Source organism: Dermacentor silvarum, chromosome 9 (assembly GCF_013339745.2).
Source record: "Dermacentor silvarum isolate Dsil-2018 chromosome 9, BIME_Dsil_1.4, whole genome shotgun sequence".
In the NCBI taxonomy this organism is placed as follows: Eukaryota; Metazoa; Arthropoda; class Arachnida; order Ixodida; family Ixodidae; genus Dermacentor; species Dermacentor silvarum.
In genome coordinates, this window is record NC_051162.1 from 141373097 (window position 1) to 141400536 (window position 27440).

The 27440-nt window shown below is 44.4% G+C and overlaps 1 protein-coding gene and 1 long non-coding RNA gene across 2 annotated transcripts; one reads left to right on the forward strand and one right to left on the reverse strand.

The window, feature by feature from the left end:
- On the forward strand, positions 1–15199 carry LOC125940182 (uncharacterized). The gene is made up of 4 exons (XR_007463412.1): positions 1–275; positions 7174–7246; positions 10843–11053; positions 14930–15199. It is a non-coding gene; the product is annotated as an uncharacterized LOC125940182 (long non-coding RNA).
- LOC119464460 (uncharacterized) lies at positions 12269–27440 on the reverse strand. The gene is made up of 5 exons (XM_037725448.2): positions 27171–27440; positions 20919–21124; positions 18394–18497; positions 14197–14298; positions 12269–12628 (listed from the first exon to the last, which is right to left on the reverse strand). Exons 1-5 carry the CDS (start codon positions 27276–27278, stop codon positions 12432–12434), a joined length of 717 nt encoding a protein of 238 aa, XP_037581376.1. The 5' UTR covers positions 27279–27440; the 3' UTR covers positions 12269–12431.

The window sequence follows — 27440 nt, forward strand, 5'->3', positions numbered from 1 at the left end:
TCGCACTAAAGATGCCATATATTGATAATTTCGAGTCGCGGTTACCCATCGTTAAAAGTACATCAGCACTTCATCATGTACTGCCATGACAGCGGCTGTAGTTGCCTATTCTTTGGGGCTTGAAACTTCCGATTAGATGTGCTGTTCACTAACGTGACAATGAATGAAGCAGAACGTCCTGGCTATGCTCATGCACGTTTAATCTGTCAGGAAACTAAGCTGCGCGGTGAGCTTCCGGACCTCTCCATGAAGTCCGTCCAGAGTACCTGACTATGGTAATAATCACATTTTCACATATTCTAGTCATGTTTTTCAAGCGTATATTTCATTCACATACATGTTTCAGGCGACTTAGATCGCAAGTGCTCAAGTTCTATCCAAATGGTGGGCTGATTTACGATAGAATCTAGCTTTGAGATGAGAATAAAGGACATATTAGTTCAGTGTAGACTGAACTAAACAATTAGTGCTTCCATTGAACGCGTTCGTATTCTGTTTTACTCAGCACAATGCCCATCATTTATTCGGTACTTACGTGTTCTGGTCGATGCTTTTACATGATTAAAACCATGCAAAATTTTTGAAGGGGATATCGTCGGTGCCTTAGAAAACTGCATACGTATTTTTGCGGTAGGCCTGGGAATGGAACAGGGAATTAAATCTTTGAAATTACATTCAGTCAAGGCTGTAAGAAATGTCGTTATTGTCGCAATCCTGATATACGCAAGAAAAAGAAAGCAAAAACAAAACATTGAACCTGGACTATGGCATAATTGTACAATGATGATAAAAACGTTTTTATTAAATGATGGCTATAAGACTTCTTTGTGAAATAGAAAGCAAGGAGTGGGGCAGGCGTATTCATAGCCGTACTAGTAGTTATGAGTCCTTGGTAAAGCCCAAGAGCGAATCCAAAATAAAATGTGGCTGAACATTCACAATTTCGGGTTGTTCGGCTATATATACGACTCGTATATTTCAGAACAAATGAGTACAAAGTGAGAGTTTGCTTATGTAATGAAGTATATTTCGCATGTGGGTGTAATTGCAATGATTGATTCAAAGTGTGGAGCGACACACATGGCGTCCATGCTTTATACAATAACTTGTGAGTACTTACGAGCTTTCATACAACCGAGATGTTCGGTTGCACACAACTAGCCGATTGTTTATGAAGTTACACTGCATTTTTACTCTATTGACAAACGCAGTGAGGAATTACAATTTTGTAGTTTTCTTCCCTTGTTCCAGTTTCTCCCATTGAATACCTGAAGGATAATTCCTCATAATAATTTCAATAACTGAGTGGTATAAGTTATTCCACTGCTCCCCGACTGTTTGATAATATCATTCAAGATTTGACAGGCCCCGGAGGTGAGGCTGCGTTGACGACTCGGACTGCAAAACCTCTGCTAACCCCTGCTGCTCGACCGAACCTTGTTGAAATTTTTGTTGATGATGTACCCGTTTGAGCCCTCATCGATACTGGCGCTCAGGTGTCGGTTATGCGATCAGATCTTCGTAGCCGTCTCCGTAAAGTCCTGACACCTGCCGAGTCGCCTGCCGTCCGAGTGGCTAATGGCAGTACAACAGCCGTGATGGGAATGTGCGCTGCCCGTCTTACCATTGCCGGTCGTCCTGTGTTAGTCCTGTTCACTGTACTGGCCGAGTGTCCCCACGAAGTGATTCTTGGAATCGACTTCTTGACTGCTCATTCAGCACTTATTGACTGTGCAACCGGCACCCTTCGCCTTGAACTGCCCCATTACTTTGCCGACCCGACCGAAGACCACAAGTCCCGACTTCGTTCTGCTGAATTTGTTCGCCTGCAACCTGATGCTGCGACCTACGTCCTCATGTCACCTTCTACTCCACTTCGAGATGGTCCTTACGTGGTGTCCCCACTTTGCGACGTTCTCCTGGCACGCCAAATCGCACTACCCAGCTCCATTGTCACTCTTGTTAACAATCGAGCGTGGCTTCCCCTTCTGAACTTTGGTTCGTGTCTGCAAGTGCTTCCTGAGGGTGTATCTCTCGCTTTGCTGTCCCCTTTGGAAGAGTGTGGAGTAGCTTCTCTTACGCCCGAACCACGATTCGACACTGCTGCAGCTTCCGACCGTCCTACTTCAAGCAACGACAAGTTTCCTTCGGTTACGTCGGCGTAAGCAGACCTACGGCCTGCTTACGCCGACGCCCTTCGCCGTATTCTGATGTCCTATGAAGACATCTTTGATTTTGGAAATCGCCCGCTAGGTCGCACCCGTGTCGTCACCCATCCCATCCTCACTGGTGACGCTCCTCCTATACACCGGAGGCCTTACCGTATGTCAGCAGCTGAACGCCAGGTGATCTAAACGGAGGTGGACAAAATGCTCTCCAAAGATATCATCGAGCCTTCCTGCAGTCCGTGGGCGTCACCTGCCGTTTTGGTGAAAAAGAAGGACAATACCGGGAGATTTTGTATCGATTACCGTCACCTGAATAAGATTACGAAAAAGGACGTGTATCCGCTTCCGCGGATTGATGACGCGCTGGACTGCTTACACGGTGCCAGTTATTTTTCATCGATTGATTTGCGCTCCGGCTACTGGCAAATCGCAGTGGATGAACGAGATCGCGAAAAGACCGCCTTCGTCACCCCAGATGGTCTCTACCAATTTAAAGTGATGCCTTTTGGACTGTGTAATGCTCTGCTACCTTCGAGCGCATGATGGACTCTCTTCTGCGCGGATTCAAATGGACCACATGCCTCTGCCACCTTGATGACGTCATAGTTTTTTCACCGACGTTTGAGAGCCACCTTCACCGACTCTCAACTATCCTTGATGTTTTTAGACGTGCCGGCCTACAACTCAATTCTGCAAAATGCCATTTCGGCCGCCGCCAAATACGAGTACTTGGTCACTTGGTTGACGCTTCTGGCGTCCAGCCTGATCCTGACAAAGTTCGTGCCGTTGGGGAGTTTCCCCTTCCGCGTTCTCCTACCGATGTCCGCAGTTTTCTAGGGCTGTGTTCCTCTTTTCGGCGATTTATCGAGAACTTTGCCGAAATCGCTCGTCCTCTCACAGACCTTCTGAAAAAGGACACCACTTTTCGTTGGGGACCCGACCAGGCTGAAGCATTTTCAACGCTTATCAGTCGCCTTACCAATCCACCCGTGTTGGGTCATTTTGATCCGCATGCCTACACCGAAGTTCGCACTGATGCAAGCGGCCATGGCATTGGCGCTATCTTGTCCCAACGACAGCGGGACACCAATCGCGTGATCGCGTATGCTAGCCGTCTTCTTTCTGCACCAGAGCGAAACTACTCGATAACAGAACGTGAATGCTTGGCCCTTGTTTGGTCCATTGCAAAGTTCCGCCCTTACCTGTTCGGTCGACATTTCACCGTCGTGACAGATCATCATGCCTTATGTTGGCTATCCTCCCTCAGAGACCCGACAGGCCGTCTTGGCCGCTGGGCTTTACGCCTGCAAGAGTACACGTTTTCCGTGTCCTACAAATCTGGGCGGTTACATAAGGACGCCGACTGCCTCTCCCGCTACCCTGTCCACCCACCGGATGGCACCGAAACCGATACAGATACCTGCGTTTTGTCGATCTCCGACTTCTCACGAATCGCCGACGAGCAGCGTCGTGACCCATATTCGCGATCCATCATCGAACGCATTACCTCGGAGCAACAGGACGCTTCTCTCCGTATGTTTGTTCTCCAGGACGGGACCTTATATCGACGCAATATGAATCCTCATGGTGCTGAACTGCTCCTCGTCGTTCCCCGGCATCTGCGCTCGACAATTCTCTCGCATTTACACGATGCGCCTACCGCTGGTCATTTGGGTGTCTCCCGTACATATGACCGTGTGCGCAGACGATTTTTCTGGCCTGGGCTATATCGCTCTGTTCGAAGCTACGTCGCTGCCTGCGAACTTTGCCAACGCCGCAAGAAGCCTCCATTGTCTCCCGCTGGCCACCTTCAGCCTATAGATATCCCCAGTGAGCCATTTTTCCGCGTCGGCCTGGACCTCCTTGGCCCATTTCCTACCTCATCCTCGGGCAACAAGTGGGTGGCTGTTGCGACGGACTATACCACGCGTTATGCCATAACGCGGGCCCTCCCTACAAGCTGCGCAACTGATGTGGCTGATTTTCTCCTCCATGAAGTCATCCTACATCATGGTGCCCCACGTCAGCTACTCACCGATAGAGGCCCCTGTTTTCTTTCTAAGGTTGTCGACGACCTTCTTCGTTCTTGCTCAACGTCCCACAAGTTCACGACGGCTTACCACCCACAGACAAACGGACTTACCGAGCGTCTCAACCGCACACTTACGGATATGCTCTCCATGTACGTGAGTGATGATCACCGGGATTGGGACTGCACCTTACCCTTCGTGACGTTTGCATACAATTCGTCGCGTCACGATATTACTGGTTATTCCCCGTTCTATCTACTATATGGCCGTCACCCTCTCCTGCCTCTTGACTCACTGCTCCCTTCTGACGCCACCACTACCACGTTCTATGCTCACGACGCCATTGTTCGCGCGGCCGCAGCACGTCGTATTGCCCGTGACCGTCTTCTGGCATCTCAGACTATCCAGAAGCACCGTTACGACAGTCATCGTCGGGACGCTCATTTCAGCCCTGGGTCCCTTGTTCTGCTTTGGGTACCCTCCCGTCGCGTCGGCCTTTGCGAAAAACTGCTGCCACGATACGTCGGGCCATACCGAGTTCTTCGCCAAGTCACCAGCCTCACATATGAGATCTCACCTGTGAATTCAAAGTCTTCTACCACCCCAGGAACTGATATCGTACACGTTTCGCGACTAAAGCCCTATAACTCGCACGCTGATTCGCCACCCTAAGAAGCATCGAGACGATGCTTCTGCCACCGGGGGGTTCATGTCACGTACGAGTTTGTACCGCTGTGGACAAAATGACGTTGGTTGGGGAAGAAGAGGCTGAAGTGTCTCGGAGCTCGGTAGATGGTGTCACCCTGGCCACAGAGCTACAACCCTCTGTATATATTGTAAATACATATATTTTCTCCCCGTAACAATATCAACCCGTCAAGTATGACCTGCCGCCATCAAAAAGTGTGGGATACTGGAGCTTTAGAGCAAGCGGAAGTTCAGTTCCTGTGGTGCTCTTTGGGCGCTCCAATCTTATTATACTTCGGGCAACAGCTTCTGATATTTTTTGCCCAGTCTTTGGGACTGCATTTGCTGTAGCATTCCCGGCTCGCTTGTGGTTCAAGCGGATGCCTCTGCACGATCATCGCCTTTGGGGAGGTGCGAACATAAAGCGTAAAAAGGGTTTAACACCTATGTAATGTACAAAGTAGTAGTTTTTGGTATTGCTTATTGTTTAATTATGTCCAGATAACCTTACCAGGGTTTTTATGTTATATATTGCCCCTAGCCTTCTTATTCCAATTATTCACCTCTAGTTTCCAGTCGAAAAAACAAGTATTACACCTCTACCCAGGCAATTCTTGCCGCTCCTAGCAATTTTTTCTAATAGAACTGAGAAATGTTTCATTAGTGTCAGTCTTTACTAAATGAAAGTCAGGTGAGACTTGAAACTACGCATTCTACATTCCAAGCGTAGAGTGCACTCCTGCACTAAAGCAAGAGTAATGCGGCGGCACCTTACAAGAGAAATTGTAAAGCTATCTGACACGCTTAATGTAGTGGGTAACGCAATGTCCAATTTCAGAATTTTGAGGTCGATGAAAACGTCTTTTCGCCGTAATTGTAGGGAAATAAAGCGCCTTTATATTCGGCAAACCTATTTTTCGGCAACAGTGACGTAGTGCAGAACCGAAAGCTTTCAACAATCTTGACCGCCGACATGAAACACAGGCAACGCACTGTCATCGCTGATGTACTGAGCACCACTATCAAAAACACAGCGTCGGCTTTCGCTGGCTTATGAATGTATCTTCTTAGGCTGCGATGGCCCCAGAACACGGTTCATTGTCTGCATTGTGGCGACGTAGCGCACAGCAGATCATTATCGGCACACCGCTGTAGGTGCTTGCTTGCAAGGCGTCTATGCGCCGTGGTGGACGACGATCCTGAGCAGTGCGTAGTGTTTTCCCACGACAACGTATCGCAGCTCTCGTTTTAGATGGCTGCTCTGTCCTCGGTGATGTGTCGGAGCCGCTGTGTCGCAAAGATGGTCGGCGTCGAGAAACGCTAGCTTTTCTACACCCAGTGCGATGGCATTTCTTCATCACAAGCACGGCACACTAAACAGTTGCAACACCTTCCTGCGTTCGAAGTCTAATTTCCTAACGGCACACAGGAGCCCTCACCCGCCAAAATGCGATTGCTGCGCTATCATTACGATATCCATCTGCGATGGCTGTTAACTCAGCAGCGACGCAATCGGTGAGTACATCGGAGTGAACAACACACTCAAATTTTGCGTACATGCGCACGGAGGCACCTCCACTGGGCAATCGATGGCAAGCAATGAATTGTGCCACTCGGCAGTACGCTCTTCTTTGCAATGCATCGCGTGGGCTTCCCGCACGCAGATAAAATGGTGCAATTTCACTGTCCTGCGTCACTACGGACCCTAGAATTAATACCACACAGCTATCTTGCAGCGACAGCCGTTGCTCCGTTTCTATGGCTAGAGTGTCGCTTCAGTTGGTAAAGCGGCGGCCTTAATAGCCGCCTCAGTGAAGCACCTGTGGTGAACAGCCATACCGCAGCGCTGCGTTGCCATTCCCTTAATAGACAGGGAATGGACAGATCATTGTCGTGACTGACTTTCTCGAACATAGCACAGCAGGCCCCGCTGCGACTGCTCACCGTATGAACTCCCTCATGCATGTGACCCTGTAGAGTGTATCCGCTTGTAAGCTTTCGCTTCACTGTCACCACTTGCAGCAAAGAAACTGCAAAATTTAATAATTCCCTCGATCTCCGTTTGCCATAACAAATTTATAGCATTCAAAACGAAAAGCGCATACCTTAAAAAAATTAAATGTTTTTTATTTGATTAGTTGTATTTTAATGTATTCGATTGAGCGAAAGTATAAGTTGATGAAACATCGTTTCGGACACGTGCCTAAACATTTATTGCCGAAACATATTTATTTCATTTCGTAAATTACTGGACTTTCAACCTGCTGACATTTTTATGTATATTTCAGAAACGCCTTACCATTTTAAAGCTCGCCAAGAAGGCTTTGAAGGAAGTCGGTTATCTTTGTAGCTCCCATTCCGGTAAGTGAACGTCGTGGATAGAAAGTGAAATTGCGTGTCTACAAACGGGTAAAACGGCGCCATGACGCACATGGAATTCTCCAGCCCTCCGGCCACGTCGTATGTTCTTCTTAGCATTAAATATGTCTTGCGCCTTGAAAAGAACTGCAATAATCAGAATTGGGCGCTATAACGTAAAGCTATGTCAAAGTTTTCTATTCAATTTTTACTATCAGCCTTTCGCGATTGGTACAAACATTTTTCGGCCATCCCAACTTCGCTTGTATATCAGCGACGTCAGGAAAAGAGTGAGAACTCCTCATGTGCCATGACGTGAACACACTGATTATGCACAATCAGGCCGAACAAAATAAAACAAATATTAACAATTCTATGGCTTCTTTTTCCCATCAGCCCTCCGCTATAAGTCAAGAGATTTCGTGCTGCGCCCACTGAGCCTGTTCGCCGCATGACATCACAAAGCCGTGTAAGCTCACTATGTTGAAGCGACGTACGTGCAGGCATTACCGATGCGTTAATATGCGAACAAAACTGAATTTTCGTTTTTTCGTAAAAACCGGAGACAGTCCCATTTCGAACTGAGTAGAACATGGATGCCCTCCGATGGATCGGGCATCGGTTACTCGAAGTTGTTCGGCAGAGTGAATATATTTGCGTATAATAAAGCTTTTACATGGCAGCATACGGTTGTCGAGCCGTTTTGACACGTAACCGACATCTCTCTGCCAAATTTTCTTGAGCAGGATCCTTATATTTCCGCTGCACACCACCGAAATTTCCCTCCACACGCCCAAAGCGAAGAATTGGGAGCGCGAAAATCGTCAGCACCGCCCTCTTCCTCTGGTTATCTACTTACACTCCGCTAGCCCAGCACCACCGAAATCCTCTCCAATTCTGCGTGTTCCTCGGTTCTCGTCAGCCAATTAGACAAGAAAAACCTTTCAAGGTAGGCAATGATGTTCGCTTTGAAAGCAAACAAATGTGGCCTCCTATAAACGAAGAGAGCATTTGACTGACATGTGCAAACAACGCTGTCGGCCAACGCCCGATGCTTGCGTTGGCGGTTAAGCAGGCATGATATTAGGAGATTGGAATAGTTTCATGTTACAGGTCCCGTATACTATCAAGCACAAGCAGGTAACCAACATACACCATTTTATTGCGCTATTGTACGAGATTATGCTGTGTGCTGTGAAATGTTCTGCAGTGAAAGACGCTAGTTGGTAAGTATTACCACACAAGTACAGGATCCACGCGTTTTCTTTAACCTCATGGTGGCTTCATTCGTCCACACCCTTCCAACTTTTGTTCTAGGTATTCAGTTTCATTGTTCTTTCTCCCTTGTCTAGTTGTTTTAAATATGAATTGTTTTCCAAGCACCACTATTCAACGTACTCGTTATCATGCTTTACGAGTTTGATTGTTTGTTAATAATAGTTCAGGCAAGAAAGAAGTTCACAGGAAGATGGCTGTCTGAAGTGGTCGTCACTGGAACTTGGTTTCCTGTTCGAACAGTGTTACGATATTTATGCGTAAAATTGCTAGACGTTGATATTCGCTCCCTACCGTCAATATACGTATCACGCTTGTATCAAGAACGGCTAAATTGCCTCAAATATATGCAAGCTACAGCAATCGCTTAAGGTTATAAGATCACGAACCATATATGTCTAGGCAATGTTTACGTTGTGTGAAAGCACACTTTGACTGACTTTAGTACAGTGCCCTCAGTGTCGCATTTTCTGCAGCATATTACTAGCGAGGACTGTCTCCTGCCACAAACACCTTGAAAGTACATTCCTTGTCAAGAAAAAGAAACGAGGAAAAGAGGCTGACACCTATGTTATCCGGTCAGTGCTTGGCACTTGGAAAAAACATAGTCGTGCTTCAGCCGCCACGTAACAACATCTTAAATCATTGACGCACTTACCTGCCATCCATCCAATAATTTTTGGTTGTCCTCAATTTCATTATTTTGCGCTCCGCTTCCATCTGCAATCTTCAGGAGGTAAATTATCACAAAAAATTTTAACAATTGTTTTCTCATTTTAAGTTATGGTCATAACAGTGGTGCACGAAGCGCGCTTTTGTAGACAAGCTCCCAACGTCAGCGAATAAAAGGAAAACCTATTTCAACATGGCGCTGTCGTGTGGCAGCGCAATACGGCGGCGGACAATGGGGCCGAAAAATTCTTGTGCATTGTATAAGGGCAACCCGCTATAGCAACGGAATGTCCTACTGACGCAATGGTTAACATTTGTACCTTTCTTGATGCCGCGAAGCGTGGAAGGTAAATATGACATAGTGGTTTTCCATTGAGAAGGCGCATTATTAAGTACAGGTTACACTCATTCAAAAGATGAAAAATGGTTTGATGTGTTGTTGATGCATACAAGAAAGGCGAGTCAACAGCAGCTGACATCGAAGGAAGGGAAGATCTTCTTGGGCGCCTTAGTATGGTACGTGGTTTTTCGTTGAGACTGCAGTACTTTCCGGACTGGCGCATATCATTATTCTCCTTGACAATTCTCCCGGACGATTGGTTTTCCCGAAGAAAAGGTGCTAGCACATCAACCCGGAAAGCCTCACAAGCTCTTTTGGCCTACCTTAGTGCGGGCTTTTCTGAATTTCGACACGTACATTTTGGTCCCCGTACCAACGCAACCTCCACTGGCTTTCATGGCTCAAGGATCCGGTGACAGGAATATTGGTTTATTGTCATGTACAAGTCTGGCCAAATGCAGCTAGACCACGACTGACTTTCTTGCCATCTGGTGGACCTTCCGAATCTTCCCGAGAACGATGCTGATTTTTCAAGGCAGACTATACGATGTGCTAGTCTTCGGGCTCGATAGCGTCATGATAGTTATGAAATTATCATAGTCGTCTTTCACGTCTCTCTGTCGGTTTTTCTACATAATGACATTCTGTATCTTACCAAAGCCAAACAAGATCGCACAGAATTTCGGCTAGTTTTTCCGAGCTGCCCGCGTTTCACGTTTTTTTAAACATCTCCATTGCTCCCTTATTATTTGACACCTGTGTGTTCAGTCACACACGACCGCATGCGGCAGCGGTTCTTTTCACCTTGACTTTACCGACGTAAGCACCTTTATGACGCTGCCTGAGTGCACTCCTCGCCACGCAAGTCCCCAGTTGTATGGCTACTGGCCGGCTTCCAACAGCTGACATGCCTTTCACGCCATTATTTCGGACCAGCTATTATCTATTGTAGTCTTTCCTTTCGTTCAGTAGTTTTGGTCAATAGCGCAGTTTTTATTTTCTCGCCAGACATGAATTTTGCTTGAAAATCTAAGAGGTGCCGCTCTGGAATTATTCCTCTCCCCGAACAGTAAAAATTACCAAAGGAAACTGGTGGCCCTTGCGCAATGCGTAGGAATGCCTTATTTAAGAGCTCGACACGAAACAGCGCAAAAAAATACCGTCAGGTTTGAATTGAAATGTCCTAGTTATAGTTTTGCAGATATTGTTGAACTATTTTCCTACTAATATGGCTCTCATTTTGACATGTAATTTAACCTTTCGATTGCAGATACGCTAGAGCAACTACCCTTTTACTGGCCTTTCCCACTAGTTGGGTGCCCAAAAACAGAAAAAAAGAAGAAATCCTTGAACGGTGTTGAACATATGCAAGGGTGCTACGTATTGACGAGACGAAGCATGCGAGGCTACTCCTGCATGCCAGCAGGAACGGTGCCCTGGCAGCTTCGAAACGCCTCATGCAGGAGGGAAATTCTTCAGGACGGTCTATTCCGCCTGTTGAGGCGTGCGTCCGTGCCATATTGGTTAGAATTTTGGTTTTCAGTGCTTTTAGTTAATTAATTGTATGTACTTATATGTTTCCAGAACACCATAATGATGATAAAAAATGAAATGGAGTGCCATACAATTGCTTTAGCAGTAAACGTTTAACCAATATATGCCTCGCCGACATATTTTTGTGGCGATGCACTTCTGCAATATCTGCCTTTTTTACAGCCCGGCTTCAGAGTTCGTGATATTCAGAAAAGGGCAGACCACTTGCCCTTGTTTACCACACTGTGGCTGACATGTCACAGGTGTCCGGTGCGCTCATTGTTCATTGTGTGCACGCCAACACGTTCGAAGAGCAACAAGGCAGTACGCCTGTCGGCGCGTTAGACGGAGTGCTAGACTGCATAGAACCACAATGAACGTCAGAAACACTAAATCACAAAGACCTTACACTGCAAGATGCTACCTTGTTTCTTTATTACAGTTGAAGAATTTCCCAAGATATTTTTAGTACCACTGATGAAACAGTTTTCTGAAGTTAATTTCGATAAGCGCAGATTCGTCACATATAGAAAGAAAATTCGTGCTTTGACACACACCGTTGATTAGGTTTTCTCGCAACGGCGTGCTATCCAACGCAAGTCTTCTAATTTTAGTTTCTGAGCTCAAGTAATACTATGAAATATTGAAGTGAACTGCGAGACTATATTGACGCTTTGGTTCCCTTATTTCTATAACGGCTAACAACAGCAATAGGAAGGCACTGGTTCTTATTTTTTTTTCATGGCTGTACCACATCGATACCGCGAGCAGGCACAAAACTTCTTCTTACACTCATTGCAGTCTTCACACCCCGAGCCTCGTCGAAGGTCTTTCCTTCTACTGCGCGTCCTTACTTTCTGCCCGCTGAATCCACTCCGCCCGGGATGGACGCGTTCAGACCATTGTCTAGGCTACAAAAGTTTATCTCTGCGCGAGGACGACGTGGAGTTGTTGTTAGAAGGCTTGGTCCCATTCTGTTCTCTGTTCGATGTTCCGCAGCAGAGCAGACCGATTCTCTAACCCGTTGGTGTCAAACTCGTATCTGACACCGAGCGGCATCCAGCCCACATAGCTCCTTACGGTCCGCAGCGCTGAGTATGCAGCGCCCTATTCTCTCCCCTTTTTTGCCTCCCCCCACACCTTCTTTCGCAGGGCTTGCGTGCTATTTTACTACAAGTGCGTAACGGTTTCGTGAAGGGGCACACTGTAAATCACAAAGCCTTTATTTTGAATATCCACGTGAGGCAAGACGAATTCGCTCGAAGGCCCTGTTTATTTTATGTTCATTTTTTGCGATATGTGCCTCTATTTCAAGTGAACAGACTTGCGATTGGCTCTTTTAAAAAAACTATGCTATCAATCGGATACTTAAATCTGTCGGGCGCAGGTCTTCGGATTGTATATATATTGCAGATTTGTTGTGTCGCACCATCTTTTGAAGAATTCTTCGCAAATGACTTGTTTCCTTTGGTTGTAATGTTCCGGCGTGGTCAGTTCCTCCTCTTCACTTACGCTGACCCACAGTTCACATTGTCGCTTGCGCAGGAGGCCCTTCTGATTTGCAGCTGCAAAAAACGAAGTAGAAAGAATGCAAATTGGCTCGTTAGAATTAGTTATTTTCGATTTTCTAACTTTTTGTACGACCGAGCATTGAATGCGCACGTGAGTTTTTGCTGTAGAACTAACTTACTCGAGTACTTCTTAGAAGCAGCAAACAAATTTACAACGTAAGGTAAAGCAGTACGGCAAAAAATTTCGTCCATTTCATGGAAAATAATCTACGCAGCTACAGCTGAAAGCTTATGCTAGCTTGATATGTTGTGATGTGCAACCGACGCCGTACGTGTGATGATGGGCTAAATAAACCATTGCGATTTTGAAAAGCACGCACAAGAAACTTGCAGAGCCTAAAAGGCTAACTAAGAAGTCAGATAACCATGAAAGCAGAGGATGACGAAAAATTAGCGCAGCCTGCGCTAAGTTAGGCAAGACTAGAGAAACCGCGGAGCTAGTGATCACCTAGCTTCTTCCAGTTTCGCTAGGCTCGGCTATGCTTCGCTACGTTCGGCTAAGTTTTGCTAGACTCCGGATGATACTCCGGATGATACTCCGGATGAGCACGCAATCACCATATTCGTTCTCGGCTGGCGGCATGATGAGCTTCCAGCTGAGCGGTTTCTTCTTCAGGAGTCTTGTACTTCTTCGTCCGTCCCATTTTACATTTACACAGTGCGAAGTCTACGAGAGTTGTGTGTCTCGCCATCGAGGCGACATGATGGTTATGATCAGTGTGACGTCATGGCCAAGCTTCACAAAGTGTTGTCATGGCTAAGCAAAACAAGAATTGCTGCGCGAAGCAATGACATGGCTGGGCGAAGCTGGGTAAGTGATTGCGAGGCGGCCGCATTGGCGGAGCTGGTCTGCTGGAACGCGGTGTTGGCATTGCAACGCGGTGGAACGTGGTGTCGGCATTCGAATGCTCTGTCGGTGTTGCAAGCTGCGCTATGCAATGCGCAGTGACTTCATCGCTGGTAAGCACACCTCAGACTTCGGCTTAGTTTTTATCATTTACTCGGGAATAGTCAAGGAGAAAGCAATTTATTATCAATTGACAATTTGCGCAGGCGTGTGATTGTTTAGTGCTCTGGAAAAGCCTCTTATCAGTTCGTAACAAGGCTATCAATCGCGCCAGAATGCTCTTTAGATGGCTTGTGTAAGAAATAACGTTTTATTTCGATAATTTACGGCCTGTGCAAATTACTGTTGAATATCGCATCAGCTCCGCGCGGCTTTGAAAAGCACCAGTGCTTTCTGTAAAAAAAGTGTTCATTTATAGTTACCAAATTGTGAAGCTCTCAGTAAAGTGATATTTTTGCAATATGGTTCTCGCCATTATATTTGGCCTTTCACATCATACTTTCTGTTTAAGAGCTTTCCTGAAGGTATACATAAAACGAAAGAAATGCCAGAATCGCATCACACATTGCAACAAGCATAACTATTTCAGGCAGAAGTTTACATGAATTCCAACAGCATTGGTTCTCGGTGCACTGTGATAAACCGTAAAAGATATCTCACAAGATTAGAGTTTCTGAAGAAATGGACAACTTTGCGAAGTGCTTTGAGAACTTACAAGCCATGGCAAACGTCAACTGGCGGACGTCAACAACGGCACAGCGGCTGTTGCAGTACATAATACGCCAAAACGGTGGCGAGAGAGCATATCCGAAATCACCTGCGTCGGAAAAAATAATCACTCATGCAAATGCGTAAACTTGGCAGGGTGGCAACTTTAGGCTTTCGATTACGCAAAACTAACTGGGAGCATTTCATCTAGAGCTAGAAAGCAAATTGAGAATGTCCGCATTATTGATCGCAGAACAGGATAATACCCGTAAAGGCAAAAAAAGCAGTAGACTGAATCACTATTTATTTTTGGCGGATTGGGTATTTCAAACGAGCATTCTATGGGACACATCCGTACTTAGCATGGAAACCAGTGTTATAAGGCTGAGGTATTCGTAAGTAATAATATGTTTTTATTGGCGCAAGGGCCAGATATGGCCAAAGAGCGCCATGATTCGTAAGTGTATGAGCCACAATTGCAGTGCTATCTTACGATGCAAACATCACAGCATCATGGTTCGAGGTTTCTGAACCTGTAGCAGAGGTTCAATATTTGTATTATCAAGATTAGCATTATTTTCCTACTCCAGGCGTTTTGAGCAAATCTATCAATATGTCTATCTATATAACGTGTTACACCAACCCAGCGGCCCAAGTTGTCTACCAGCTTCGATTCCATATTTATATTATTGCCAGTAGCATTCTACAGTGCGTACTCGCTCCCTATATCACGATTACAGAAGCTGAAATCGAGTTTGCAGTACGGAATTGGTGCAATTGAACCCTGTGGTCCTGGCTATCGTGTTGTCACACGACATATCGGTGTCCTTCACCACCTCCCGCCCCCTCTTCTTCACTTGTGTATAACGTGTTCTCTAACAAAAATAAAGAGTTGGTAGTTTGTGCTTCGTGCGTACGCATCCGTCTTCCCTTCGTCATCTTTCTGTGATGGTGTAGAACTCAGTGCAACCTAATCATTATTCGTCACGCATCAATGATGCATGAACTAAGAACGATGACAAACCGTCGACCCAATGAATAATTAGATGATGTTAGCTTGATCTTTACTGTTCATTCTGCTAAGACCAGTGCATTCACACACCAGTTCAACCGGTACGCTGGTGTGCGGGCACACAAAGCCCATCCCAGAAGCGGAAGACAATGAGCGAACTAATCAAATCAAATCAAAATATTTATTCCAACATTACAAGACAAATGCAATGTTGAGGATGACAGGTAAAAAGCCTTCTTTAAGCTTGACCGGCCCTGCATCCTATACACTTGGCAGAGCAGTGGTTACAAAGCACAAAATGATCAAAAGAAGCTCGTAAACAAGGCAATGTAAGGTTTGCAAGTCAGTTTTAAGAGATGAGCGATATAGAAGATTTATTGAAAAATTTTGGAGGGAAGAATATGTTATATTTGATATAGTAGTACCTAAGTATAAGAGCGTAGAAACGCCTTAAATTCTGGAAGGTTCATTTTTCCAATATCAATATCTATTTCTTTAAAAGAATTTAATAACCTCGGTAAATTATTTTCAAGCATCTGTTTGCTATAATTTGTCCTATGTCTTACAACATACCATATTTCAGTGAGGCGGGTGATGCAGGCAGGTACATTGTGATGCAGGTTGGCGATTTCCACAAGCGTAACGTTATGTTCCTTTATACTGAAGTAATACTCCCATAGGAGTCTATATGTGTACAAGTCATTCATTTTTCTTATGTGGTACCTATCGACGAGTAGTGCGGTGTGTTCAGTGTGAGATACATTGGCAATAATACGTAGCGCCCTTTTCTGCATGACAAGTTTGTTGTTAAGATTTGTTTGTGTGGTAGTACACCATACTAAATGACCGTAATTGATATGCGAGGCCAACAAAGCATTATAAAGATTTTAACAAAAGTGGGGAAAGTGTGTCTATGGCGACTTAGCATACCAACTGTGCTGCTGAGCTTCTTGAGGACTGAGTCTATGTCCTCACGAAGGCACACTGCCAGTGCAGACTGATATTGTGTCCTCTTCGTTGCGCTGCTGTTGCAGTCTAACGCAACACATGTCTGAAAATTGTTTAGATCTTGGCGCTTGGTTTTCGCATACGCCAGTGATAGAGGAACAGCATGACAATGCGCCTGGATCGTCTGCATTGTTTTTATCGCTTCAAACGAGGTGAAGACGAGAGTTGATAAACCCGTGTTCCCGTTCTTATCGCTGTTGCCTTGGAATTCCAAGATATACAAACCAGGCCAATTCAAAATGCCATTGCGCTAAAGCTTATGGCTCTCATTTATACAATGCCACTTAATGCGACAGCTCTATGTTCTGATAAGATGGTGAGATGGAGAATTGTTTGTATTCATATTGCTATGAATTCAGTTATACAACCAAATATATATGCATGAAAGCTTACCGCAACACAAGCTTCTCGATTGCTAAGCTAGCATTCAATGGTAAATACATACGGGGTCTTCAGTGCTATTATAACGCTAATTTCAATCCAAACGCGATACCAGCTGTGAAAACTCTGCTTCACCAGAATGTTTACGCACTCTGGCGGGCACACTCTTCCCCAGAAAATGGAGTCTTCAAATGCACAATAAAAGAAAACTTTTATGTAACTTCCTAGCTCTCCGGATTATAGTATAGCTTTATACTTGAAACGACAAGCCAGATTTCAGGACAAGTGCAATTTTTCAGGTTTTTCGGAAGCACACTTGCACCTAGATGTTGCTTATCAAATTGGACACTGAGTGAGCTACTTTCGAATTCTGGGGCTTTTATCTCCGATAACAGTCAGCCTGAGTATTACGCTACAGCATGTGTGAGGTACATATTAGGAATCTCTTAAAATTGGTCACCGCTATCTAGTTACGATATTATTTTGACAATTTTTATCCTTCTGGGCTAAGGGTTGTGTTTGAAAACAACAGTGGTGCACACACCGTAACGAACATGTTTATGTCGGATATTAAAACAATGGCATATTGATGTATTTGGCAATGAGTATTCATTTGATAAAAATTTTATTGTGAGACTTTCTACTTCGAGTCAATCTAGATTACGGCGCGTACGTTTCTCGGCGTTTTCGTTGTCCGATCCAGAAGGTAGTGCCGTCTAAACAATTCATCCAGTAAAAAGTAACTGCGGGCTGTAAAGTGACCATACATGCCTTCTGCGCGAAAGAAATTTAGGCTTTGTGCCCCGAAAGCAAGTGTTTAGAAATACACAATTATGCATGACATAATTGCGTCTCTTGAGGAACTGCTTTTTATCAAAGGTCGGGAATACTTAGCCTTGATTTTAGCCGCATTTGCAATAGTGCGTAAGACCATTCGACTATGGTCCTACTAGCTACCGCTCTGCCCAGAACACTGTACCAACGCAAGTTAAATGTGTTCAGTGAGAAAGCTAATGTAGTATCTGCATGTTTTTGTTGAATAAGCTTGTCTTTGTTAGACATGCACGAAACGGTCGCTCCGCTCAGGGCACCTGCGCATTTCTAGACAAGCGCATACTCAGAGCTAACAGCCATGTGAGCCTTGCGAACTATGTTCCCCATGATTTTATATGCAGTCGAACCCGGATATAACGAATTGTCATGTATAAGGAATAGCTGTAAATTCCCTTGAAAGTTATTGTATAAATTATTCAAATTATCAAGTATTCCTAAATCCAATTATTGATAGGTTCTAATTCGCGATGCCCTTCTAGTTCGATATATGCGGGTTCAACTATATATATATATATATATATATATATATATATATATATATATATATGATCAAGTAAAGTCAAGAAACAGAAATATCCAAGTTAGTGGACGGAATGAAAGCAGTCGCTGTAGCACAATTGGTAGCACAACACACGCGTAATACGAAGGTTGTGATTTCGGCTCCTACCGCCGGGCAGTTATCTTTTCATCCACTTTCATTTCCTTTTTTTTCATCATTTTCCACATTTCAATTTCAACCTTAGCTAATTTCGTGGCTTCATTGTCGGTCGGCTTTAAAATGCAGGGAAAAATATTGCAATGAAAGGGTAGCGGCAAAATGAAAGAGATTTCAGTAACTAGTACTATTAACCTCTATCCAAAAAGCAGACAATGCCATCGCCCTAGGCAGTAAGACTGTGTTTTCACAATATAAACTTCAATTTACGTAATTATTTATCATACACGCGAGATAAGTTCGCGTCTACTTACGTGTCAGAGTCGTTGGGTTCACAAAGTCAAGACCACTCTTTCGGAAGTTGGCCCCTCCTTTGAGATGACGCCCATAAAATTGCATCTTAAATCTTGCAACCGGCCTGAAATAAAACATCCGTCTCTGGTTAAGCATTACCGCAGCTCATTACATCTTCAGCTTGGAAATGTAGCTTTCATGGCTTTCGTTCAATTTCAGAAGTCTGTACTGTAGCTATTTCCTTCACGCGTCTGGGGACACGGAATATGTTTCTGTGTCTTGGGCAGAATTCTGGAAAACAGCGGCTGCTAAAGAAATGCCATGTTTAGTGCTGTTAGATAGTTGAATTGACCGCTGCAAACATGCTTGTTGTTATAATCGGTTGAACATAGCAGTTGCTGCTATAGAAATTACCCGGACGCTCTAGGAGGATTTTCACCAACGACTGGATGTTCCGTAAAAGTCCAATTGCGATAAGATCCTATCGTGCCCCACGTGCCGTACGCTATGGGAACGACAGTGAGCAGCGAAGGATGGTACGACGATACTTGATGCACGCCATCGTATCGAGAGCGCAGCGCTGGAGTTCACGCGATAAGCGCGTGTAAGTCCGAAGGGGGCTTAACGATGGGGCCCGGTACCGTAATCAAGCGCATGGTAGGGTGAGTGGGTGAGCGTGCGTCTCTATTTCCAGCCGTACCGCGGTTGCGCAGGGCGACCAGCGTGGCTGAGCGCATACGCGGCCCATGCGCCTTATTTTGGAGCTATTCTCTGGGGCTTGCAAAGGCACCACGAACCGAGATACCTAATGGTTTCATTTGCGCAGGTCTTCGGGCGTGCGTATTACGGCTTGAAGGAATCAGCAACGGAAAAAAAGAAGCAGCTCATTTAATCAGGGCCGATATAGGATATTAGTTAAGCTTTCCAGAGACCGTAATCATGCTCAACCGCCTTAACTCAGGCGCAATTCTTCTAACAGTCATAACTATCCAGTGTAACTCGCAATCAGAATCACCACAAGCCAACCTCGTCTTACTAATCTGGGTTCATGCTCGCTAAAATCAGAGTCAGTTTTTAATGAGATAACAAGTTTTTGCGGAACTTCACCGGTAGGGCTGTATCTCACTAGGCACGTATGTATACACCTAACCTCTTTCAGGTCAACTTGCGTCACAGGGTAGTCCATTGTCAAATGGGTAGAATAACGGGCTACCGTGCTGAAGGAACTGGGTTCAAAACCCATCATCGGACCAACTAGGCGCCCCAGTTATGAAAACATTTACCCACAAACTTGGGTCACGAGGCGTGCCGCTTCCATTTTTATTTATATTTTTTCACCCTCTAAGCTTTCGATTTGTACGAACAATAGAGTTTCTGGCCCATTCCCCGTGGTGGGTATCTGCCACTTGTGCAGAGAACAACGACACTAGTTATTGGCTGCTCTTCAACAATCATGTTTTGCCAACTTGGGTCACTGGATATGTACGACAGGGTATGTGTTACTCTTCAATTAAACTAGTTCACGCAAGCTGGCGTAACAGTGTATGTGTCACTGGGTATGCTCCTCTTGTTATAATAATCAACATATCACATAATACACCCTCATCATAAGATTGACTGTTAATCTCATTACGGACGTCAATCAATTGAGTTCAATGGATGGATGCACCAACATTTGTTTTCGCTCAGATTATGCTTGGAAGAAATATTGCTGTAGTACATCATTTCGAACTTCCACCGTGCACTATATAGCCATGTAATTTTTTTTCGATGTACTTGGAATGTTTAGGTATAAAGTAACGATTACCCTCCTAATTTTTTTATCGTTGCTGTGCTCTCATCATTGTATTTTTTAACCGAAGGTAATTGTCTAAATTCTTCTGGTTTGCGGAGGTTGATATCTCCTCATTAAGATATTTTATATTCATATTTCTGGAAACCTGTCTCCTGACTTCCGTACTACTATTGTTTTTGTGAATTTTTCCTTTGTGTTTTTTGGTTTGTACTTTTTGGGTAAGTATTTATCTTAGATTACCTCCTGCCATCCAATTTTTCGCTTGGCACCCTATGTGGGTACGAGCCTTGGATGAGGATCATCATAATCATCATCACACTGCACGGCTGGCGGATTCACTGCAATTAATCAGGATAGCAATTAAGGAGGCCTTGTTTGGGATCATTGCTTAATAGCAGCGCAAAGCACCGACGTGTGGTAGAGCAAAGGTAGGCGATTAATGTGAAGAGCTGGAAGCGCAGGGGGTAAATTTCTGTTTCTCTTACGCGAAGCGCTTTATTCAAGCACCTCACTGCCTTTCACTGCTTTCTGTAACGAGACTCCCACTCACATGGGCAGCTCTTCGTTGAATTAAATATTTAGCTGTCAAAGTAAGCGTACATTTTAGGACACTTACTTCTAGGGCGCTTACTAGGACATTAAAAGTGTACACGAATGTATTGAGAAGAATAAGTTCAGAATTGTGGCAATGACATAAGGTCCTCTGTTGGCAGAAGCATTGCGTCTTCAAAATGTTTTCTATAATCTTACCAGTAAGAAGTATTGTCCCCAGTATTCTCAGGATGCAGCTTATACGTGGAGCTCAAGTTGAGATAAGTGAACGTCGCATTCAGGGCATGTTGCATCGTATCTATCTTGGGCGAAAACGGAATCATGACACACATGGAGTTGTTGAGCCCCCCAGTGACATGGTAGGTCCTCTTCAACATCACAAAATGTAAGTGACGTGCGAAAAACTGCAATGGTCGAAAGTACAACCAGTTATAAATGTGGCAGAACAGAGACAAGCGCGCACAAACAAGGACATAGGGATGTGTAGAGAACACAAGCGCTTACTTCCAACTAAATCGTTTATTCACAAAATTGAATATTATGAATGCTTTATTTTATGATTTAAAAGTACTGAAATGCCGATATCAGGTGGCCATGCTCATAAAACATAATTTCTTTAGAGGACAGAAAAACAGAAGTTGCAGTGGCACACGACGCACCCGTCTTTCTAATGCAATCTGCTTGAATTATCTCCCTAACATCCTAGTTCTTATTTTTAGCTACTACCCTACACATGTTGATCAAAGGTTTACACGGCTTCTTGTTCTTTATTCCACACTCATGACAATTTACGGAAAGATTGCCATCACGGTAATTTCCTGCCTTCCTCCTGTGATCTAGAATTGCTTCATACTGACACCTACCAGTCTGACCGATATTGCTCGAACCGCACAATAAGGGACCTTCATATACCACGTCAGGCACATCATGTTCCAAAAGGATCGCGTTGTTTGATTCTGCAGGGCTCTTTCTTTTTCTGGAAAGGATTAGGGATTTGGCAAAATTTCTATAGATTTTCAGGGGAGGAAAGCACCACTGTGACAATGCTATGATTTCCTATTTTCTTTAGGCGCGGTGCGAGGTATCGTGTAATGTGTACGGAATTATTAAAGTGCGGAAGCCATTTTGAAAGCATATTTCCCTTACGATTGATATAGCAATTATATGGACAATCCAGGCGCGTTTCTGGCATCGGCGTCACTGTCGCTGTCGTCGCCGCCGTGAGGTTCCGTATAAAGTCCACGGATGATAAAATCGTTGCCGAGCGCCGTATGTTCTATGTGCGAGGGTGAGCCAGCGATCCCTACTCAATGTCGCGCAGACAAGGGCTGGAAGTGGGAGAGAAGCGCGCCGTCTTCCAGCCGTGCGCAACGCTGTGGAGGGAGGGTAGGGAGGGTGGGGGGACGAGTTTTACACACAATGCTTGCCGCCAACATAGTAAGGTAAAATTTTGAGGGTTTTTCCTGCCGACTGCGCTTTCTTCACGGAAACGTTTTGGGATCCAAGCATCACGGCCGAAATTGCATCAAAGGCCTTTTTTTCCAAATTGGTCTCTTGTCAAAACCCCAAACCCCTCTTCTTTATCAGAAGGGAGAAGGTACAGATCATGTTTACGCAAAGAAGAAGCCACACGGCCTAACGATATATGTGGCGCTGTAGTTTTACCGCGATCCAACGCATCAATTACTTCCGAAGTACATCTTTCAGCTTCACCCTATCTACAGACCGCGAAACATGTCGAACTAAAAACAATTGTTCCGGTGCACTCAACTTTGGTTCCACGGAAAACTTGAGTGCCAAGACCGAGGATGTGCTCCACGTTCTCTGGTAGACGAACTTGACCGATAGTTCTCACTTCACACCTTGACGTCTGGGGCTGCTTAGGCTGGCTATTCCAAAGGTTTCTCAGCATTTGCTGCCACACGCATTCTGTAGTGCGGTCGGCTACGGCGATGTGGGAGCATAGTTCTTGAATACCTCCTGATGGCTTTCTGGGACCAAGAAGCCGCGTGTAGAGAAGATCCCTATACAGTCGCGCTTGTCTATGCCACTCTGCCCTCAGGATCTTGCAAACTCATGTAGCGTGACCGACGGATGGCTTGAATCCACCAAAAGCAAATTTCCCATCATCTGGTAGAATCTTCTTCCAGATACGAAAAGATAAAGCATGGCCACGTCATTCAGCATTCATAATCAGGTCCACACGGACCTGGGTACCTATTCACTAAAACGTCTTACGCTAGAATTGTTCGTAAGAGAAAATTTCGGCCAACGCTGACGCTGGACATATCATTAGCGAACCCGGTTGGCCAATGGCGAAGAGCACTTACACATGAAAAGCTTAGTGAAATTGGTCCTTGATTTTGAATGCCGGACCGCAATGCCAGATGTGGTCCGTCACTGATGACATGATCAACACAGTTAGCATTATCATTCGACTTTGCTTGAGTGCAAAAGCTTAAAATATGGAACTCCAAGAATACAGCACCAAAAAAAAAAAAGAATGCCGACGATTACGACATTCGCCAATGCTAAATTTGAGCGCAGCTGTATACGTCTTTTCATTTTCGACGCATTCGGTGGCACGAGCAATCTCTCTCATGTGGCACGTTGCAAACGGACCGAAGTGTGGTGCGATTGCCTCGCTAATCGGAAGATCGCGTGAGGCAACGCGTGGGTGACGTGTATGCGCGATTCATGGCAGCTACCACAGACAGACCTCCGCTGATGCAGCTTTGTTTCCATACAGACGACGCGCGCAAATGTGGCACCATCTCGTAACCATCGTCGCCGCAAAGACCGTCTTGCGCGGCAGTACGCTTTCTTCTCCCGCTTTCGCCATACCTTCCACCTCCACTTGCCACTTCGTGGTTTCATTCCACCCTCCACCTCCGCCTTCCTTCTCACGCTCTTCACTAATGCTGTCTTTTATCTCCCGCTGTGCTACGCGTTCGCTTTCATCGTTCGCTGTGCTCGTTCGCTCGGTTACGAGGACGAACGTCAATTCCCGCAGCAGGAACGGGCGCCTAAGAGCTGCGCTTTAGAACAACACTAAGACGAGACAATATATTCTTTGTTTTCTGTTGTCTCGGTCCTACATTTAGCCTTTCTTTCCTTCAAGTTCAGTAAATACAAACGAGACCAATTTATAGCCCTAATAGGATACTTTCTAGAGGTGGTCGAATATTACAATTGCTGAATCAAATTTGATAAACATTATACTAAGAGAATGCCAGCAAACTTGAATATAGAAAAGATCGAGAAGCAGACATAGACAAAGCGACAGGAAGGTGGCTGGACTAACGACTGAATTTCATTATTACAAAACAACGTCCCCTAAGTCCGTACAGAACATGCACAAAGCACAACATATCAAAAACACGGTGAACATCTTATCTATACACGGTTACACTGATCAAGAAGTAGAAGCTTTTTCTTGGCAAGGAACACAGATGGCGCGCTTACACACTTCTCGGGGCCAAGTTTATAGATGTGATAGGCTTCAATCAACTCTCTTTCCAGCTAAGTCTTCGCCTTCTTAGCCTTGTTTTTTGTATGTTGTGCTTTGCGCATGTTCAGTACGGACTTAGGGGACGTTGTTTTCAAGAATTAAGTTCAGTTGTTAGTCCAGACACCTTCTTGTCGCTTTGTGTATGTCTGCTTCTAGATTTTTTTCTATTTTCAAGATTGCTGGCATTCTCCTAGTATAACCATGTACCAGCTAGCCCAACAAGCCACTCTCATGAACTTGATAAAGATGTTTGCCAAACGAAAAGTCCAAATTATGAATGGATCATGAATTGTGTTATTTCTAAATATGATATAAAGTTACCGTGGAGTCATTGTATAAAAAAGGGGCTTCTTGGCGTCATTTACTTTTCTTGTTTACAGACATTACTCTAATGCATGCAATGCTGTTAGCAAATGAACGTCCTGCAAATAGGAGCATGTAAGTGAAAAAAAGAGTTTCTTTCTGTTGTCTGGTGCACCATGACAATGACAGCAATGAAAGAATGTAACAGCTTGCATCAGATGTACGAATAGGGTTCGTCAAGGAGAAACATGTGCTGCTAAACCTCCGTAAATTGTTTAAAAGGGACGAGAACATGGTATTTAGGGTTTACTGATAAATTGCTCTGCCTAAATAGTAAGCAGTCGGGTGGAGGTTGGCTAAAAGTGAAAAATTCATAGTGACAGACTAAAATTATTGAGCACAAGGTTTCTGTCCAGTGTGTTTGCTCAGACTCTGACCTCTGAAACTCCAGTAAGTGGTGCTTTTCCTAACATATTCGAAATCAATGAATATACACCAATTTTGAATATCGGATTCGCGAATTGAATGCGATATCAATAGCACGACCTATTCGTCTGGCAGTGATATTTGGAATATTTTCGCAACGCTGCTTGGAATAGCTAGAAAACGGATCCTCGTTTTCATCCATATTGGTTCGGTTGCCAAAATCCTGCTAGTGGACAGACAGAATATACCAGAGTACCAACCACGTTTGAGTTGTTTATTCTGAACAGTTTATCGGTTATATTAAACGCACAGCTACGTGAACACAGAAAAGGCCACTGTCGCTTTAAATAGAACCAATATTGGTATGTGGTCTCCTGTTAATACAGACTGATAGATGCGCAACTTCTTGCCTTTATTGTGAGTTTCATTTTTCACTAAGTTACATTAATGCCCTCGTTAAGAGACATTTATGGCCTCAGTACAGGTGAACTTCAATATCTATGGCCACTTTGACATTTCGCCAAGCATAAGGGCCCAGTCTAAATTTATTTGGCGTTGCAAAGCACCCGGGAAAGAAATAAGTTCAAGTAACGGCAGATCAGTCCTATAAACGTAGACGCCTTTTCATTAAATTTACTGATGAACTTACAAGCAATATCAAAGATGACGTGAAAAGTTTTTTTAAATATTGTTTGCCACGTGTACGTAACGGCTGATTGTGTCTTACGGATGGCTCCTGTCAATCTTTGAGAATATCTAAAGTAATACACTTTTAAAAGATTTCCAAAAGACGGTAGGAAGGCTGTGGAGGTATTTGTCCCGTATCGGTGAAAGTATTACGCACACGCTCATTCGCCCCGTAATGGAGCAGTGTAATGATTATAATGATCAATATGATAGGGAATGAAGGACCGCTCTTTAGATGGTTTAAAAAGCACGTTAGTTCGAGCAATACACAGTGGCCATTGTCGGAAACACACTTGTAAGATGAAATAATATGGCAGTCGGGGGGGAGGGGGGGCACTCGGGCCCCATCGGCTCATCTAGAGTGCAAGAAGCATCTTTTCGGCAGCTGGCTCGTATATTGCCCTTGGATATCAGAAATATTGGCTGTGCCGTCAAGTGAAGCTATTATTATTCACGCTGTGAAAATGGCTACATGAAAGGCAGATGTCAATAGAAGTGTACACAAAAGTGAAGGAAGATTGATGGGGCCTATCAGCTGCACTACCCCCCCCCCCCATCCTTGCCTTCCCAACATTGTGCTACTCGCACTTAAGACACACAATGGAACGACTGGAATGCCATCAGAGGACCTAACAACGCGTCCCATCCTTGCAGGTAATGTTTCTTTTTTCTTCTATGTTTTATGCAGGGTCGCTAGGCACAATATTATTTCTAGCTGCAGGGTCTTGAGCTGTAAACATTGCAGCAATCCATCCTATGTTTACATTTAACGATCCTGAACATGTTCTCTTAATTGCCAGTCCATAATAACGAACTTTTTACGAAAGTACACTAATGCTTAGCTCCCCCAAATGAACAATTTCAATCTTTCAGAGGTCCTGAATAAAATTAGCTATTATCACAGAGACACAATTTTAAGTTGACTATCGAGTAAAGATACAGCTTTTGTAGCATGCTGACCTTGTTTTGCGTAGAAGATTGAAGAAAAAATAAACGAATGGCAACATGAGGTGCACTTCGCAAGAAACGACACACAAAGACAGGAAGAAACATCGTAACCTATGAACTGACAACTGAAAGTTTATTTCGAACATCGTAACATATAAAAAGTCCCTTCAGGGACATGAAAACCTGAATAAATCCTCTTTTTGTACATTTACATGTAACCATGGCATGTGAAATGGTTTAACATCAACATAGGTCACATCTTTCTTGGAAATATATACACAGATTTCGCTTTTCAAGAACAGTCCCAGTTTGTTTTGCTTTTGGCTGCCGTTCTTATATAATATCAGTCTACCGAAATACTGATTCAAGTATTCGGAAGATACAAGTAAAGGGATAATCGTGTTCATTCCTGTACTTTTGTGTCTCACTATTAAACTGTTTTGTAGAACAAACAAATACGCGCGTGTGCTATTGGACTAATAATATGATTTCCCTAACCCATGTAATTAGCTAGAGATCTTAAGATAAAAAGTTGCTGCAAATTATTAATAATATAAAATAATGCTATTACTTACTTGCCATCCATCTCTGACTATTGAATTTTCGATGAGTTGAGTTGTACTTTTCGCGCTTTGTGCTGCGCTGACGACACAGTAGATCACGAACAAAATATAAATCACCATATTAATGCACACATAAAATCAGAACAGAGACGTATGCACCTACACCGGCGTTCTCCTCAAAAGAAACTGTGGCTGCTTTCTTGCACTCGCGTTCCCATTCTCCACACTTTTCTCGTGCATTGTCTGCATTCGTTCTGCGTATAGGCAAAACGTTATGATTAT

Coding starts and splice junctions, on each gene's coding strand:
- LOC119464460 (XM_037725448.2), bottom strand. CDS start 27,278: ATGGTGATTTATATTTTGTTCGTGATCTACTGTGTCGTCAGCGCAGCA. Junction 18,498..20,918: donor GGGGACAATACTTCTTACTG/GTAAGATTATAG, acceptor GTTTTATTTCAG/GCCGGTTGCAAGATTTAAGA. Junction 12,629..14,196: donor GTTGACGTTTGCCATGGCTT/GTAAGTTCTCAA, acceptor CGTTTTTTGCAG/CTGCAAATCAGAAGGGCCTC.